Source organism: Fistularia commersonii, chromosome 3 (assembly GCF_037954325.1).
Source record: "Fistularia commersonii isolate RoL2024-O1a breed Wild chromosome 3, RoL_Fcom_v1.0, whole genome shotgun sequence".
Classification (NCBI taxonomy): Eukaryota; Metazoa; Chordata; class Actinopteri; order Syngnathiformes; family Fistulariidae; genus Fistularia; species Fistularia commersonii.
In genome coordinates this window covers 1146407-1163615 of record NC_141286.1, presented here as the reverse complement: position 1 = coordinate 1163615, position 17209 = coordinate 1146407, and the positions used below count along the sequence as shown (strand labels likewise).

The 17209-nt window shown below is 39.3% G+C and overlaps 1 protein-coding gene across 4 annotated transcripts in view; it reads right to left on the bottom strand.

Annotated features, from left to right (window-relative positions):
- The window catches only part of usp32 (ubiquitin specific peptidase 32), a 52081-nt gene that overhangs the window by 21296 nt on the left and 13576 nt on the right, over nucleotides 1-17209 (bottom strand). For 3 of the 4 annotated variants that reach the window (XM_086140885.1, XM_086140894.1, XM_086140902.1), the window contains exons 3-15: nucleotides 16604-16709; nucleotides 15445-15563; nucleotides 12900-13059; nucleotides 8727-8858; nucleotides 8441-8548; nucleotides 6477-6592; nucleotides 5534-5596; nucleotides 5356-5439; nucleotides 5210-5271; nucleotides 4832-4934; nucleotides 2506-2695; nucleotides 1302-1480; nucleotides 619-759 (exon numbers count right to left, since the gene is read on the bottom strand). In XM_086140885.1, coding sequence (XP_085997011.1) covers nucleotides 619-759; nucleotides 1302-1480; nucleotides 2506-2695; nucleotides 4832-4934; nucleotides 5210-5271; nucleotides 5356-5439; nucleotides 5534-5596; nucleotides 6477-6592; nucleotides 8441-8548; nucleotides 8727-8858; nucleotides 12900-13059; nucleotides 15445-15563; nucleotides 16604-16709 — 1563 coding nt within the window. Of the gene's footprint in view, nucleotides 1-618; nucleotides 760-1301; nucleotides 1481-2505; nucleotides 2696-4831; nucleotides 4935-5209; nucleotides 5272-5355; nucleotides 5440-5533; nucleotides 5597-6476; nucleotides 6593-8440; nucleotides 8549-8726; nucleotides 8859-11047; nucleotides 11207-12899; nucleotides 13060-15444; nucleotides 15564-16603; nucleotides 16710-17209 lie in introns of those variants that run through there. The other variant, XM_086140910.1, reaches the window with a different exon arrangement.

The window sequence follows — 17209 nt, the reverse complement described above, 5'->3', positions numbered from 1 at the left end:
TATGTTTAGTCCAGTGTCTCATAATAAAAGATGGTTTAAGAATCACCAAACATGTATGATTGAGAAGCAACAATGAAAACATTTCATTGAAGAAAATATCCACTCATTAGTTTAACTGTTAAACTAAATGTTTCTTAGGCTGGAATCATGCCGCAAACACATCCCTATTTTCTAAAATAAAAAAAAAATAATGCCACAGTGTAAGTCTGCGGCAAAGTATTCTGAAGGTGTTTCAAAACATGTTCACAAGAAGCTTGGGCTGAAAGCAGGGTCCTTCTGATATCAACAAGTCCAAATGACAGGAATAGCTCACCTTTCCTTCTTGTCTTTTGAAAGAATTCAATCATGATAAAGGCTAAAAATAGGCCTTTTTATTTTTCCCTTTTTACTTCATTCCAATGAACTATAGTGACAGCGCTGTCAGCAAAACAAGAGCCTTCAGCGGCTCCTTTTACTTCCAATTCATTCAATCTCGCAATCCATGTCTCACGTTTTAAAAGATAACTATTAAAAGTTTGATATATTCTTTCTGGCTGCATTTGTCACATTGGGACGGTGAGTCAGTTGTTCCAGTAGTTCAGCACGAGTGACGCTAAGAGAGTGTGAACATCAACTCACTGGTCGTGGCAGACTGAGGTTGGCACCGTACCAGTGGTAAAGTGCTCGCCATACAGGCTCTGGCACCGTCTCAAAATCTTGGCCTGGCATCAAGTGTGAGAAACGCTTCAGCCTTCCCCCTTCCATGGTCAGTGTTGGAGCCTTTAAAGGTAGATAAAGATGAGTAAAGAATTTTCTGCATATTTAAATTAAAGATCATCAGTTAAGAGAGCTTCGGAGCTCTTCTGAGGGTCTCTTTTCATTGATCTAAAACAGAGTTAACTAAGCACAGTCTGATCCCTGGGAGATTTTGCTCTCAGAAAACATCCTACGATGGAATCTCGGATCATTTTTAGGTTTTCAGCCATTTCTTTTCAGGAAAATGATTCTTTAAACAAAGTGTTGTCTGCAAGTTAAAAGCAGCTTCTTTAAATGACTGCTCCCCTGGCGCTGATCGACGGCAGAGAAGGAATTACCCACAAGGGATTAATAAAGGATAAAAAGTTGTAATTCAAAAATATGCCAGGATGCACTAGTGGTTTTGAATCTGGAGAGCTAACCGATGGATTATCAGTCAAATGACTTGGTCATTGCTCAGTAAACCTCTGTGCAATGTTTGCAAACAATTCTTCTACTGACCGGTGTTCTTTTATATAACTGCAGGGTGTGTCTTAACTTAACATTCAGAAAATAAACACACTAGCCTTCATGGGGTCTGTGGTGACCAGAGCCTGGTTATCAATGGCTCCGGGTCTCTGTATTGCTAGTTGGGAAGGGAGGTGACCGTTGGTTGCAGCAAAGCACTGGTTGTTAGCTTCTGAAACATTTTGCTGGTTGGCGAAACAGCTCTCAGTTGCAGAGGGAACAGCCTGTGCGCTCAGGGCTGGTCAAACACACAGAGGAGACAGAAAGATTAGTCACATTAGTTAACTTTTCCACAAGTTGCTCATTTTCCCAAGTGTTAAACCAGCTTACTTACTGGTTAATGTCCAGATAGTGAGTCTATTCTTAGAGCTACTTAAAACTAAAGTTACTGAAACATATGGGGTGAAATTGCCAATCTGTCTTTGAGATCAGGTTGCGTTTAAAAAGTCACCAATAGTCAAAGAGCATTTAAATCAAGGATAAATCAAGCCATTTCTTTATGTGTTAGTGACATTATAAAAGAATAATAAAACCCTACTTGATTTAGAAAATTTCATCTGATTTTGAGAAGGCAAACAATGCTATGTTTACATTTTATATATTAAAATTGACTACAACCCACAAGCCCAACATGTGGGTGAAAAGAAATAATGCCTAAGCTTTATTTAAGAGTGTATCATTCAGTAAAATGGTGAACAGAGTTATTTCAAAGTAATAAATAAAGCAAGCGGTGGCTGCCACAACTGCAAATACTTTATGTCTAATCTAAGTTCTTCAGTTGGCATTTTTTGTTCTGCAATTTTTTTGTTTTATTTTTTCAAATGAATACATGTGATTCCAAAGACTGTGAATTTTATTGTGCCATTAAAAGATGAACAATCTGGATTCATTTTAAGACATTCAATGTAAAATGTTCATATGGGACCATTAATTCATTCAGAATCAGAATTAGAGATCGGACTGCAATTTGTAACAGACCCAACATCTATAAATGTAGAAAATAAAAATATGTAAATATAGGTAAATAAATAGAATGGTAATAGGATAAAAAGTCAAAATAAAGTGAAAAAATAGAGTGAAGTGACTCCAACATCTGTAAATAAAACTGCCATCTGTGTAAATGGCTACAAATCTATAAATAACTGTACATCTGTAAAAAGCCTGAAGAAAATGGTCCGTTTGTGCGATGCGCTCTGCATTTATACAATAACTATCACAGAAAGCGTTTGGAGAGATTTTAGCAAAACGTGATGCGACACTGACCCGTGGCCTCGGTGGCCTCTGAGGCACTTGACACAGCATCGGGAGACTTTTCCTCGGCAGGACTGCCAGGGCTTACGGGTGCCAGTCCGACCAGCCTGTCTGGGGAGGTCGGCTCCACAGCGGCGAAGGCGAAGGGAGTTCGCAATGAGCTCAAGATGGACGGCTGCACCACCACGATGCCCTTGTGCTCCTGGACAGGAAGGCAACAGCAGGAAGCTCACTCTCATATGACAGCTCAGGTTCAGGCAGTGTTTGTTTTCAGGGCCGTCCCTGCTCATATTGGACGGTTTCAGGTTTTCTGAGGTGGTCATTGATGAAAAATACTTTCCACCCACCTGACTTCTTACTACAAACACCTTCGGTGAATAAAACGTGACGCTCTCCAGCTTTACAAACGCTATAAATCACCAAAACTCCATCGTCGGAAGTAGTGCTGAGATGGTTAGCGCTTATCTTACTATTTACAGCAGATCATGTTTACTCAGCTCTCTCACTTGTACAATTTTTATCATGCAATGAAATGAAGACCAGGTAAATTCCTAATGGTCGATCATCGGCTGTCATTGTAAGGAGAGAACACACGGAAAGGTTCCAAGTCGGGTAGAATCAAGAAACAAAGATCTAGACAGAGTTCTGCCACCTTGCAAGTTTGGACTCTGTTGACAGGACGGTTCCTCTCAATGCTCTTTGATTTGCAAATCCGAAAAAACTGAACCTCCAGTTTTTCACTCAAATCTTAGAGCAGATCCTTGAAGATTCTCTGCTAATAAATAGATTCATTTATTAAGTTATTTAATTGAATCAATAAAAACTATCCTACTCACTAATGCTCTATCAGTACATCAATGTTATGCTGCTGTGCCAGAAATGTTTACGATTTATGACTTTACTTTGTCAATAAGTTAAAAGAACCATTGAATATTTGTGATTTTGACTTAATGGTAACAGCCAAAAGTGATTTTTAATTTCTTTTTAATGCCCTCTTTGGGTCCACACGGTGTGCAGGACAAATCATGTCCTACCAAGCATTCAAACCATATCCTTTTAAATGAATTTAATAGATCTATGAAGAGCTGTGTTGCAGATTTATCATCAACTAGAGTACATGTGAATAATAAACAGCTTTATTTGTCATGAAGAAAATATAATACTATGGTGATTTTCCGAGACCGAGCCGTGTTAAATGAACATTTTGTCCTGAGACAGAAACTGCTTAGGGTGAATGAGTCCGTCAGCGGTGGAGGAGGAGATATTGAAAGACTGAATAATTATGGAAAGTCTGTAAATTGTGAGTTAGGTCACTCCCGCCTTCAAGAAAACACTTTACTGATTTGAATTGCATGATTTCATACAAATCCATAGTTTCAGGTGTGATCCCACAGGGTTCTGTTCTAGGTCCCATGTGCTTCTTGTTTTTCTGTTTACTGCCTCTTTGACAAAGACAAGCTGCTTCAGTAGATTCTTCTGTCCTACTTGTTGACTTACAGAGGCCCAAACAACTGCCAATGATTCTCAAGTAAAAAGACATAGAGGTGCAATCATGGACTCATTATGTGCTTGTGTTCTAGATAGATTCTTAAATTTCATGTGCACTTTTGACCAATCCTTACACATCAGTCTCACATTAGCCAGCTAGTGCCAGTCTTGGATTCTTACTTCTTGAGAACTGTTCCAAAATTTAGGAATCGACCAAGGATGAGCTGAAGATGGTACATTATGGATACATTTGATCTGGCTAAAATTACACAAACTATCTTTTGAATCATTCTTTGTAAAACTGTCTTCAAAATGTCCCAAACTGATCTGTTTTTAATTCAAACTAAAGATAAATGGCACCTTTACCCTTGCCATTCCTGTTAGATTTGATATTTCTGTTTACTTCTTGCTTTGAAGCTTTGCAGAACTAAACACTCCAATATAGCTGATCTCGATTTCCACTGTACACTTGGACAGGTTGATCAGATAATTATGACATATCACAAAAAAACAATTAAAAACCCGAGGAGAGTGAATCTGAAAAATCGACTAATGGATTCTTCTGCATTCTGAGGACGTTTGAACCTTTTGACAGGTTTTGGCCAGTCACTGTATCTGTTAATTGTTGGTTGTTGCTATTATTTTACATTGTCCACTTTGTAGTTTTATTCATTTTTTAATAAATGTATAGCACAATAAGATCATTTACCCACAAAATGGATGACATATCGCAATGGAGGTATACAATAGGTATTCAATAAAAAAGGCAAACATTGGTGAGTGGCTGCATTTCACTTGTGTATTTTTGTGTATTTTCAGTTTTTTTTCAGAATAAATTGGCTAAACTCACGTATTTAACATAGTCTTTCCACTGCTGCCACCACAGCATGGAGATAAGGAACCAGCTCTGGCCTTGCTGCAGTCCATGTCTGCTCTCCCTCTCTAACCAACCCCTAGAGAGAGAGAGAGAGAGAGAGAGAGAGAGAGAGAGAGAGAGAGAGAGAGAGAGAGAGAGAGAGAGAGAGAGAGAGAGAGAGAGAGAGAGAGAGAGAGAGAGAGAGAGAGAGAGAGAGAGAGAGAGAGACACACACACACACACACACACACACACACACACACACACACACACACACACACACACACACACACGGAGAGTTTTGTCAATTAGATGACCACCCATCACTTGTTGAAACAGTACACTGTGTAACATGGGCCAGATTTTATATACCTGATAATTTGACCCTCTTCCTCAGGAGTAGCAGGTCTGAGTCCAAGGACTATGTGGCAAACCTAAGGCAGTTTAATAAAGTAATGTTGAGATGTTGAAAATACGATAACACAATCAATAAACCACCATCAAGAGAAATAACTGACCTGAAAGAGCAAGTTCAAGAATTCATTGGCCAACGAACTCTTCACGCTCCAGATCTGGTAGTCCTCCAGCGTCAGGTAACCCAACTGGTGACGGACAGAGCAAATTGCATCACAATCAAGTTCACAACCCTGTGACTAAAAAGTGGCTTTCTGTCACGTGATAAGAGACGTGCACTACCTTGGTTGTGTCATGTGTCTTCAGAATGCACTCTACGATGTCTGACACACTACTGTGCAGCTCCTGCCGGCGACAACATAAAATATGATCAAACTAATTCATAAAGAGACAAACGGAGAAGAGAAAATAAGACAAAATTTTGCCAATTAAAACATTACAAACATAAGATATACTTTATTGATCCCCATAGGGGAAGTTCTTTGTAACAATTACAGTCTCAAAAAATATGCGTATAAATAGAAACAGAGATGCAATTAAAAGAGAGCAAAAGAATCCCTCTTGAGAAAGTTGAAAAGGACTACATTGACCGGTTGCACAAATTTGCCCAAAGTCATTGACTCTGTTCATCCAATATTTGATGCAACAAAGGGGTTGGCAACATATAGTTATCAAATATATCCACATAGTCATAAAGCTATGGTTGATAGTAAGAGAGCAATCAGGAGTAACGGAGGTTTGGAAGGACCAGTATTGTACCAGTAGCCTCCTAAAGGCCCTCTAGAAGGCCCTCTTGATGGCCAGTGCTCACCATGGCTGTGCATGTGCTCAGTAAAAATAGTGCATTGCAATCCTTTCTGTCACATACTTTGATTAAGATATGGGTCTGCTTTATACATTTTTGCAGTTACTATTTGACCTCCTAAGACCTGGTGTCCACATGCCAGGCCTCACACATTGGGCTGACATATTGCGTTCTATCAGTCTCCCCATATGTTGATTTTTTTTTTTTTTTCTCAAAAACGACATCATGTCAAAAGATGATGCTTAGTTTTATATTCATCAGGTGTCAAAAGAATACTTAGGGAGGTTAAAAGAAAATATCAGACTTGAAAGTACTCTTCTAAATGTGTATCTATACAGTTAAAAAAAGACACTAGACACTAGTTTTCTAGTTTGACTTCAAGTAGCACCATAAGAATACCTTTGATTGTTGTCTACTCACAGGAAGTGTATCTGTGCGATTATCTTTCCAAACCTCGAGCAGGGCTACAACCATCTCATGGAGTTCATCCCGAGACAGGACTCCGTCACGGTCCACATCGAACACTTTGAAGCAAACTGCCGGTGAAATCATTGAAGAAGTGAAACACGTATATGGTTGCAATACAACATGATGTTAAGATCTGGCTTCATTTCTTCATTTTCACAGCCACCACACTTCACCATAAATGAGTACCTGGTATGTTAGCACTTTTTCATAATCAGAGACTTTTAAGATGATTTCTGTCAAAGTATAATTGTTAGTAGTGGTTTGGACTTTGTTATACACATTATAACCACTGTATTTGCACATGTGGAGATGTTTGTTGTGGATGTCATCAATGATAATGCTTCCTCCCCAGCAGGATGGTGCTTATCAGTCATATGTACAAAAACAAAGACCTTATAACCAAAATAACCAACAATGAAAAATCTATTGAGAAAACAATAAATTGATTTCTGCAGTGGTAGTGCCAAAGCACAATTTTTCACTTTTTCAAACGATTATCTGATTAACCAAAGTAAATTCCTTGTAGTTGTGAAAATTACTTGGTGGATAAAGGAATTCTAATTCTGATTTTGATATGTGGACAAAATTTGAAAGCGCGATCATATATAAACATATCAGGGCAAAAATACCCAAGTGTATGCCTTGTATCAAATTTGATAGATAGATAAAGAAAGAAAGAAAAGAGACCTGGAGGAGAAAAATGTGACAGAAAGGTTTTTTTGATGCGTTTCTATCGAAATCAAGTGGTATTTAACACTGTTGTCAAACATGACTAAAATAAGATTTGATGAAGTTATTTTTTGCTCATGTATGATTTAAATGACATTGTCCTCAAATTCTTTTCTTGCGTGAGCCAATTTTTTTTTTTTTTTTTTTTTTCCCATCTGGACAGAGTGTGTGTCCTGCATGGGTTATAGACTCCTAAGGTTTCCCAATTACAATGTTTTGTAAATGTTGTACTTTCAGACATGTGTAAGGTTTTTTAAACATTAATTAAAGGTATTGATTGTGGGTGAATATACGACTGTTACAAACAGTTCTTTATGGCTTTAGCTGAATCTATAAAGACTTTACGTGGACATAAGATCCTTGTTTAAGTCATGCTGAAGCTACCTGGGCTGTCAGCTGTGTGCAATCAAGGAGTTTTCCATCCTATCCTGCTGTTTTCTATTGCTTAGCAATTGATTTGACAGCTGTCATAATAGCGTCAAAATCAAGTACATATGATTAGTCAAGAACTGATTTTCAGTCAGTCATTTTCTTTTCTTTTCAAAAATACTATCGGAAATCAATGGAAGACAGAAACCAAGACAAGGACAAAGTAAAAAAGGCAAATAAAATATACGATGCTATAAGCATCATATCTTAACAGAGTGGACCTACTAAAATGTGTAATCTACTCTCTGATTCACCACAGGCCTTCATGCTGGTCTGTCCACACAGATCAGACTAGCTGTTCACCAGGATACCCGTCATAACCACCAATGAGAGGCGTGACTGTTGCTCTCTAGAACCACAAAAAAGTAGTATTTTCCCGATACAATAAATGGAAACTGACTGGTTACGCTGGTAACATTTAGGCTTGTACAGGAGAATATATCACTGTTTCATGAGCTGACATTCGTGGAAAATATTTCCATGGAAAGTTTTATGGCTCCTCGTGATAATTCTCGAGAATGAGGGTTTTTACTTCTACAACCACAATGGTTTGACATTGTTGAGCTCTACAGAGGAGAGTGTTCAGACTTGCTTGAGAAGCTGAAATTCCGAGTGAATGATGGAAACAAGGAACCTATTTCTTTGTTTCTTTACAGATTAATTTTTTGCACATCAGCATGCCGACCTGCTCCTTCAGTATCACACACGCATAATAACCGGACGGCGGGACACATTTAGCGCTAACGAGTTAAGCTTACATTTTTGCCTTTCGGCCACAGGCCCCCTGCAGCATGCAGAGAGTCCACATGAGATCTCCTTAAAGTCAATGTGATTGTCCCGATTCTCATCAAAGGCGTGAAACAAACCTGGGAAAAAAGACCAATAATAAGGCATGTCTGTGAAGGGAGCTGTTTTTTGGCTTATGACTTGCTGGATTCAATGCTCAAACACAAAAAGGAGGAACGACTTGATATGATTCCTGCAAACGACATGTATAAACATTTACAAACAATGTAGCCGATACGACCACAACGCAAATCCTACCTTCACTTAGAGAGGCGTGGATAGGAGGAGAGACCAACGGGACAAAGGTTTCCAAGTCAAAGCGTCCAGTTCTGGACTGAGCTTTCAGAAGCCAGTAGCGTTTCTCCAAGTCGATAATGTCAGATTCTTCCACTGAAATATTACAGAGAGTTAAAGTGAGAAAGAGCGATGTGTTTTCAGCTGCAGAAACTGACCTTGCTCATCCTGCACAACGGGAAAGTAAGTATCAGTTTTGAAGTCAAAACAAAAAACTGTAAATGTTATGCTTCTGCCCTCTACTTCATCATTGTTTTAGTTCAAAAGCAAATTTTCTAAATTAGGTAGCAGTGCCACGCTACACAAGGCCTTTGTCTCTAGGCGGCTTATCTGATCTGTTATTTACTGAGGTCTGTGATGAGAAAGTGATCTAACAAAAACCTCAAAAAGCTAGGATTAACATATGTCATGAAAATGATTACATATCTGTAAACATGTTGATTGTCAAATTGAGGACATTGCTATAATTGGCGAGTGTTTTACTCCACTGTCTGTCTTGTAATTTTCCAAAACAAAGGTTTGATGTGTATGTTCTGTCACCAAGGGGTTGTGCAAGGAGCTTTTGGCCGAGGTTTAGACGCTTGCTTCACTCCGGTTGGTAAGTGTGTCGGGGGGAATTTAGTGGATTGAAATCGCTGATAAGATCAAAAGATCATGTCTGTTGCAAAATCTAGAATGCAGCTCCACCTCTTTTGGGAAAAAAAGTACAAAACATTTGACCTAGTAGCAGCAGACCACACATTATATCATATCATATCATATTATAGCTATTATGGTGGATTATGTAACAGCAATCGCTGGAAGACTAGCTGACTCAACAAAGTGATACAGATCAGGCCAATATAGCACATGGGGTCAATGAGCCAGCCTCCACATTCAACAAGTTAATCCACAATTAAGCTAATAGGATTCAACTGCTGGTCAGCTAGCTGTTGACATGGAGTCAGTGCTTATGATAGATGTAAACACATGGACACATAAATTAAATGGCTTTTGGTTCCTGGAACAAAATGCAGATGGGCTTCCAGAGAAACAACCCCCTCTGCAGTCACTAGAGCTAATATCACTGGTGGAACTGAACTAAGCTTCTCATCAGTGTTTTTCTCTTATGGTGATCAGGAAATAATAACTTAGTTACACTTTTACAGCAACTGTAAAGCTGAGACGCACCACAAAGACATGGGAGCATGGAGTGACAAGTGATGGATTTATAATCTAGACTTATATAGCATGACAATAATTTTATAACACTGTAACACGATTCATCATGGAAAACATCATAAACCACCAATGCTGTTGCATTGTTGCATTATATCATATATGTATATGTGTGTGTAGTTGATATTCTTGACAACCATGCATAAAGTCATGAGAAAAGCAAAATCTGGACAGTACTGGACTAATGCAGGGAATAAGCACAAAAGAAACAAGCCTATTTTCTGTCTCAAGGCTCAACAGCACTTGTTGACGATCACATCCTTGCACCCACAGAGCAGCTAATGTGGGCTGCTGCAACCTTTGGTTCGGTACCTGACCACCTCTGGGTGGAGTTTACGCTTTCTCATGGAGGACAGCTTCAAAGATCCCGTCCACATGGGAGTTAAGACTTTCAATTTCACTAAGTCTTTCTTCCAATCGAGGTTAACATTTTTATGAGACACGCTCAACTTCTGGATACAAGATGTCTTCCACTTCTTGACAAGGTTCATTTTCTGTCTTTATGAATTAACAACATGTGGATTTTTTTTCCGCAAATATACGTGACGTTACAATTCCTCCGACAAGACAAGCATTTAAAAATTCTCATTTTGCTGAAGCAATTCTACATTTTCATCTGTACACCACACTCCTTAAATGAGATACATACAGTATGTTCGGGAAGAAATTGGGAATCAATTGTAATGTAAGGGGAATTAACATATGCTGTCTACCGCTCCATTTACTGTAAATTTCCACCACGTCACTTGAGCAGCATTGGTTAATTAAACATACTCTAAGCCTTGCAATTCTTTGGTGTAACCAATATGAGTGTAATGGTCAGCTTCTTCAGTCCTTAATCTAATTATCCTCAAAACAAAGAATGCTGATTAAAGTATTGAAAGCACAGTACAACCCACACACACACACACACACACACACACACATTGCCGGTCAAACAAGACCTCAGTCAGACCTCAACCTCAAAGTTTGCAACCATGTTGACGAAAAAAACAAAACAAAACAAAGTGTCCAATTATTTCCACGTGAACCACGCAGGATTGTAGCTGTACTCGTGCTGTACCCACCTAAAGGTGCAACTCTCTCGGAATGGCAGCAGAAATACCATACCATTATCCATGGACCATCCTAAGAGAAGTGCTGCGACAACCAGCGTGTAGCATAGTAAACTCCCTGCACCTACGCTCACGGAAACGATGTCAAACTGATCCAAAAGCCCAGTATTCCCCAGGAGTTCTACGGTAAAAACACTGTGACTGTCAGAAACCTGGAAGGTGGCATCAGATTGTCTGTGTCAGGCTCTGTCATGAATCAAGGAATGTCAGTCACTCTCTCTGTCTGTCTCAAACACACACACACACACACACACACACATAAGAGGATAAACTAGAAGCAGGCAGATTAAGGCAGCATCCAGGTTTGCTGGACAGGTTCTCTCCAACCCCCTGTCCTTAGCTGAGAAAGTAAAGCCTGGCTAAATTTACTTGTCCTGCAACTACAAAAAGCACTGCCAATGATGGCTTTCAGTTTACAAATACAGACTGATTAACATTTATTGAAATAAACTTATGGCCTAAGAGTGCCATATGCAGACAATATAATGACGGCTATGATTAAAATGAAACATACATAAATATACATTTCAGTTTTTATGCCATTCAGTCATCCTTTCACCTCAGCAACAGGTGATTGTATCTGCGTCTTTTATACTTTATAGTTCAATGTTAATTGTTTGATGTGTAATGTGCACATTATTATTATTTTTCAGTTAATTTCATGTGACAGTGGGATAGGGAGAAACATCTTCTGAGTCCTCTGTATGTCTAGCACATGGGGAGAAATTGACATAAAACTGACTTTTTGTTCCTATCATCAATCATATATAGAGAGTTATTAAGACAAGCTTTGTGAAATACAGCCAAATAATTGCAAATAACTTTGTTAAAGTTACAACTGTATTTCATCAATTTAGCAAGTAAAAGCAGCTTAATAAAAAAAAAAAGCCTGAGTAAAAATGTTGCATTAATTTGAAGGTTCAAATCAGTGAGACTGTGGAACAGAAGACTTGAAAACACTGTTTTCAGATGGATAAGAAAGCAGGCGCTTAAGAATCAGGTGTTTTTTAGCATCAACATAAGGTAGCAGTTTCCCAAACCACTGGTAACATTCAGCGTGATACCGATGGTTTGCACTGTGTTGTAAAGCCTCTGAATCCTAATTCATGACCGCCTATGACTTGAACAATGATACGCTTGTCTTCAGCAGAAGGTCTTGACTTGGCATGATGTTCATAACGGGTAATTTCTTCACCAAGGAAAGAATTCTTCCATATCTACTTTGTCCTCTGTGGTTTTACAGGACTCTGGTTTCGCTGAACGCTACAGTTCTCCTTCTTAAAAAAATGTAAGAAACAGTTGATTTGGCTAGAATATGCTACTACTCAGTTGTTACTTTCATATCAGTTTTTTTTTTTTTTTTACATCAACACATTTTTGCACTTCACTTTAAGAATTTGATTAAAAAGCTGCAAATTGAGTACTTTGACTCAACACCAGTTTCTTAATGTACTTCATTACATGTAGTGACTGTCACATATGCAGTAACTGACCACAGAGTTGACATCAATGGACAAAATATTTACATGACACATTTTGGATGGAGAATAACTTCTTGAAACTCAGCAGCCAAAAAACAGAACTCATTATGCCTGCAATAAAATGTGTTCTGCACTGTTCCCCGAACACGTCTATTGCAACCGCTTCCCTTCAATACTTGAGCTAAAAGACGGAACTTCAGCCCATTAACTAGAGAAGCCTGGCTGAGGAGGGGGTGGACTAATGTGAAAGAAAGTGTACGGCTGGGTGATGAGTGGAGCTTGTCAGTCACGTACCAGAGCCGTGGAGAGTTGATGGAACTTACAGTGTGTGACGCCAGCTAGCGTCTGGTAGAAGGTGGGTGTGTCACTATCATCAGTCAGAGTGACACACACTCCTGCTGACAGAAGCCATCGAGAAAGTGTGAAGGCGTCTTTATTCTGCAGAAGCCAGCTCTTGAAGCGCTCATAATTCACTTTGTCACCCTGACACAACACAACACAACACAAACAAAAACATTAGATGGCTTGCTTGTGAAAGTATCTAAAAGACAACAACAAAAACAACAACAACAACAACAGCAATCCAACACCATTACAGTATAACCTTGTTTTTTCACAGGGGTTACTTTCCAAAAAGAACCTGTGATAGGCAAAATCTGTGAAGTAGAAACCTGTATTTTCTTTTACAATTAGTATAAAATTAAATACTCTATTATACATTGAAAAGAAAGAACAAACTATTTTACAGGCTCAATCATTTGTTTCGCAAATAAAAGTTTTTTTCAACAAATAACTTCTGTGCTGTCAAATAATAATTTTAATCATCAATGTGAACAGAAGGCTTCAAATTGCGGAGATTAGCTCCGCCCACCGCGGCCAGAGTCATTGGATTAAACGGGAGAAAATTAAAAATAATTATGAAAAAAATACAAAGTACAGTCGGACAAATAGTGACTCGGGTGTATTTCACTGCTCTTCAGACTGAGCCGCTGCATCCTGACTCCGCTCTGCAGTGTTTTCTTCTTCTGAAGGTGTGTTTGTTCAGGAGAAGAACATAGTGACAGGCAGTTGTTGTCGCTCTTTTTTCTTCTTTGAAAAAAGATCCTTATCCACCGACATGCAACCATCGATTATGTTGGAGAACTGTAATGAACGGCTCATCAAAGGGTCCCATTCTTGAGCTACTCGCTGAGGTTCAGTGGCCATTCTCAGCATGGTTGCTAAGCGACCAAGTGTTAGTCCTTCCTCCTCATCTTTAGCCTCAGCGGAGTGACTTTTTAGCCAATCAGAATGCAGAACACAATGCACGATGCACATCTGTGAAGTAGCGAAACCGTGAAAAGTAAACCGCGTTATAGCGAGGGATCACTGTACTCTAAACTTATTTACTTGTCGAAATCTTCTTGGATTTGACTTTTGACAAGAATTCAATATTACCTGGACGACTCCACAGACATCTAAACGGGTTTATATGATGGTGTTTTGCTATCCTGATCATTATGATTAAGGTTGGCCTGGATAGAGAAGCACAGATCTGTGCCACCGTGTCAACATCAGCACTATGCCAAGTTGAGGGGTGTGATTACGAAAAGATCTTCACAAAACTCAATCGTTGCCCTTGTCGAAGATTCTGGCACCGCCTGTTATCGAAGCACGGACAGATACATCACTGAGCTCATCTACCGCTAAGCCTGCATGGAGCTTTATGCATGGCTTCATTTATCTGTTCTAGAACACGCTGGATAAAAGCACCCTTTTCTTTGTGGTTGTTATTGCAGATAGAGGTTTATGTTTGTTTGTTTTTCAAATCTCCTCTTTTTGTTTTCCCTCAAAAGGGGTTCAGGGTTCACTGCGTTCAGGAACTCCTTGACAATGACTCCATCACTGAATGTTTTATCCCAAATTCGACATAAATCCAAGGGACCATTCTTTGGCAGGTTGTTGGACAGGAAATAAAGCCCTTAAAATTCTCACTGACCGATCGCTGGCGCCTTTAAGATCGCTAATTTTGTAACCAAATTGAGTGAGTAACTTTTCTCAAAAGTAATTCTGTGCTGAGTTTTAACCACCATAATCATTCCCACGGCATCCTCATAAAATATTTAACTATGCTGTAGTGCGATGTCAGTTACCGCAACATACGGACTATTGAGCGCACGTAAATAGAAGCCGCACGGGCTAGCCGATCGCTATCTTGGGCTTCTTTCTGCGCAGTAAAACCGACAAAGTCGTCTTCTTTGGTGTCGGAGTTGAACAGACTCAGAATTTTCTGGTTATTTCATCGGTCCCATGTGACGAGGATAAATGTTTTAACGGCGTGAAGCTCGTTAGCCTCCCGCCCCCAAAAAAATCAATTTATTAGCCGCGTTGTCGTTTAAAGTGAAAAAAGCCGGGGGAGAGCCGGGGGGGAATTTCCAGATGGGCCTATCATCTGGAAATTAAGGTATATAACCTTTTGTTTAACAATCTGAGGAGGGACAAAGTTCACAGTAGGTGAAGATTGTCACAACTTGTCAAGGGGGCAGATAAGAAGGAGATGGTTTCCCCTTCGCTTACTTTAGGATTCATTATAGGCCTGAATGTACAAAGCACCTACAAGGTGCTGAACGCTCTTTCTAGTCTACTGTTCACTTGGTTGATATTCTCGACTGAAGTTCAAGAAAGGCCGCATCTTTGAAGAGGCAGCTTTCCAAAGCTTGGTTGTCCATTAATGTAATGGTTTATCAAGTCTAGAACCATAGGATGAGTTCATTTGCTGCATTGTACTATGGACATGGTTCGTTTCACCGGCAAATGAGCAACAGTTTGGTCATTGGTTGGTTTTCATTTCATACATATGTATAAGAAATGTTGGATAGACGGCCTGACCTCGCCGAAGCACTTCCTGAGAGATGCCGGGACTTCTCCATCCAAGACTTGCAGAACTGCTTCGATGTCTTCCCTGGCAGCGTATCCACCCAGATCACTGGCAAACAGACTGAAGAGGTCTGATAGACATAAGAATGTGAGACGTGAGTTCAGCTTCATCTCTGTCAAGAGAGCTATAGTGTGGAAAATTCAGAATAACAATGCAAATAAATTCCCGGTGGATTAATGTTCACACGATACATTGACACCTGCAGAAACAAAAAAGAACTTGTCTGTCATGTCAGATATGTAAATTCACCTCTTTTGCAGACGGGCCCTAAACAAGGGGGCTTAACAATTTGGTCGACTGGTATTTTGGTTCAATCGAGGATTCACAGCTATAATACCTTTAACAATAACAGAAAATATATAAAAGTTTTACTATAGTCCTCGTATAATCGTCAAGGATACCGTGATACTGCAATGTTTCTGTTGGCTCAGTTGATTTTCATGGGTTCTTGACTAGGACTGATAAGTCATTTATTTTTTTACAATAGTGTGACACTGTAAATGGGAATTAGCCAATATGCATCACATTTTATGCATGTTCTCGGTGACTTGAGAAATATTTGTGCAAAGTTTTGCTATGTAATTAGTATTATGAGCATATTGCACTAACTTCATAGCGTTTACATTTTGGGATGATTATACGTATAAGACAGCATGCAATATATGTCTCTGCTTTTAATGTTATGCCACCTGTCGGCTAAATAACGTTTACTTGGACTGTTTTCCCATCCTGATTTATATTCTTTGTTCCCCTCCTACGTGGAGTTTGACCTATAATAAAATACCGCTTGACAGAACATTGCAACACAACAATGTGTAATAATAAGAACAACAAATGTAAAAAATTTCACAGTCAACTCTTAATCCATAGCTTGTTCTAGATCATAGTGCTTTCCAGTTTCACAAGGTTGGAGGATCCACCAAGCAGAGTCCCAGACATCCCTCCTCCTCCCTTTTTCACAATGATCATTAGTTTTGCCATGGCAGAAAGGCGCAAAGGCAATGGAGAACTTCAAACTCTGCATTTTTCCTTTGAAATCATTTCCAAGACGGATTCACATGGGAGAGAAATGTCATTTTCTTCTTTTCCCTGAAATCGGGAAATGCTTACACTTAGCTTTCTCCTCATTGCGACCTCGGGTGAGAAGCACCAGGCCCACGATTAGATTGTTGAAGTGCAGCCCCTTGGATGAGCCTCCAAACGAATTATAGATCACCTAAAAGGATAAAAGACCATTAACCATGTGATTGCAGGGACGGCCTTGCAGCTACCTGCTGTGTTTCAGGGTGAAACCTAATCATCTGGAAAGCAGATGCTCATTTATTGTGTAATTAGCCACAACTTTTTGTTTCATAGACAATATAAAATGTTCCTCGAGTGCATAGGTAGCTGAGAGCGGCCGTACTTGTTCCCCATCCAAGACGAGAAAAGGGACTTTTTTGTTGTTTCTGATCTGGACGAATAAGTGCATAAATTATAGTTACAGTGGGTGGCTGACACATATTTTTGTCACAATTTGAGCCCAATGTGCAGGACAGGGACATTTGTCTTTTTCAGTTTGTAACAATTCTTATCACTTTCAGCTTAGAGTGGCGATGTATGACTGGCCAGAGGAAGCAGACATTTATTTGGGCTGTTTCATTCCTGTCATCAACTTTGATTTTAAATGTATCATCGGGACAATTACTCTGAATTAAGACAACTTCTAGAATCAAA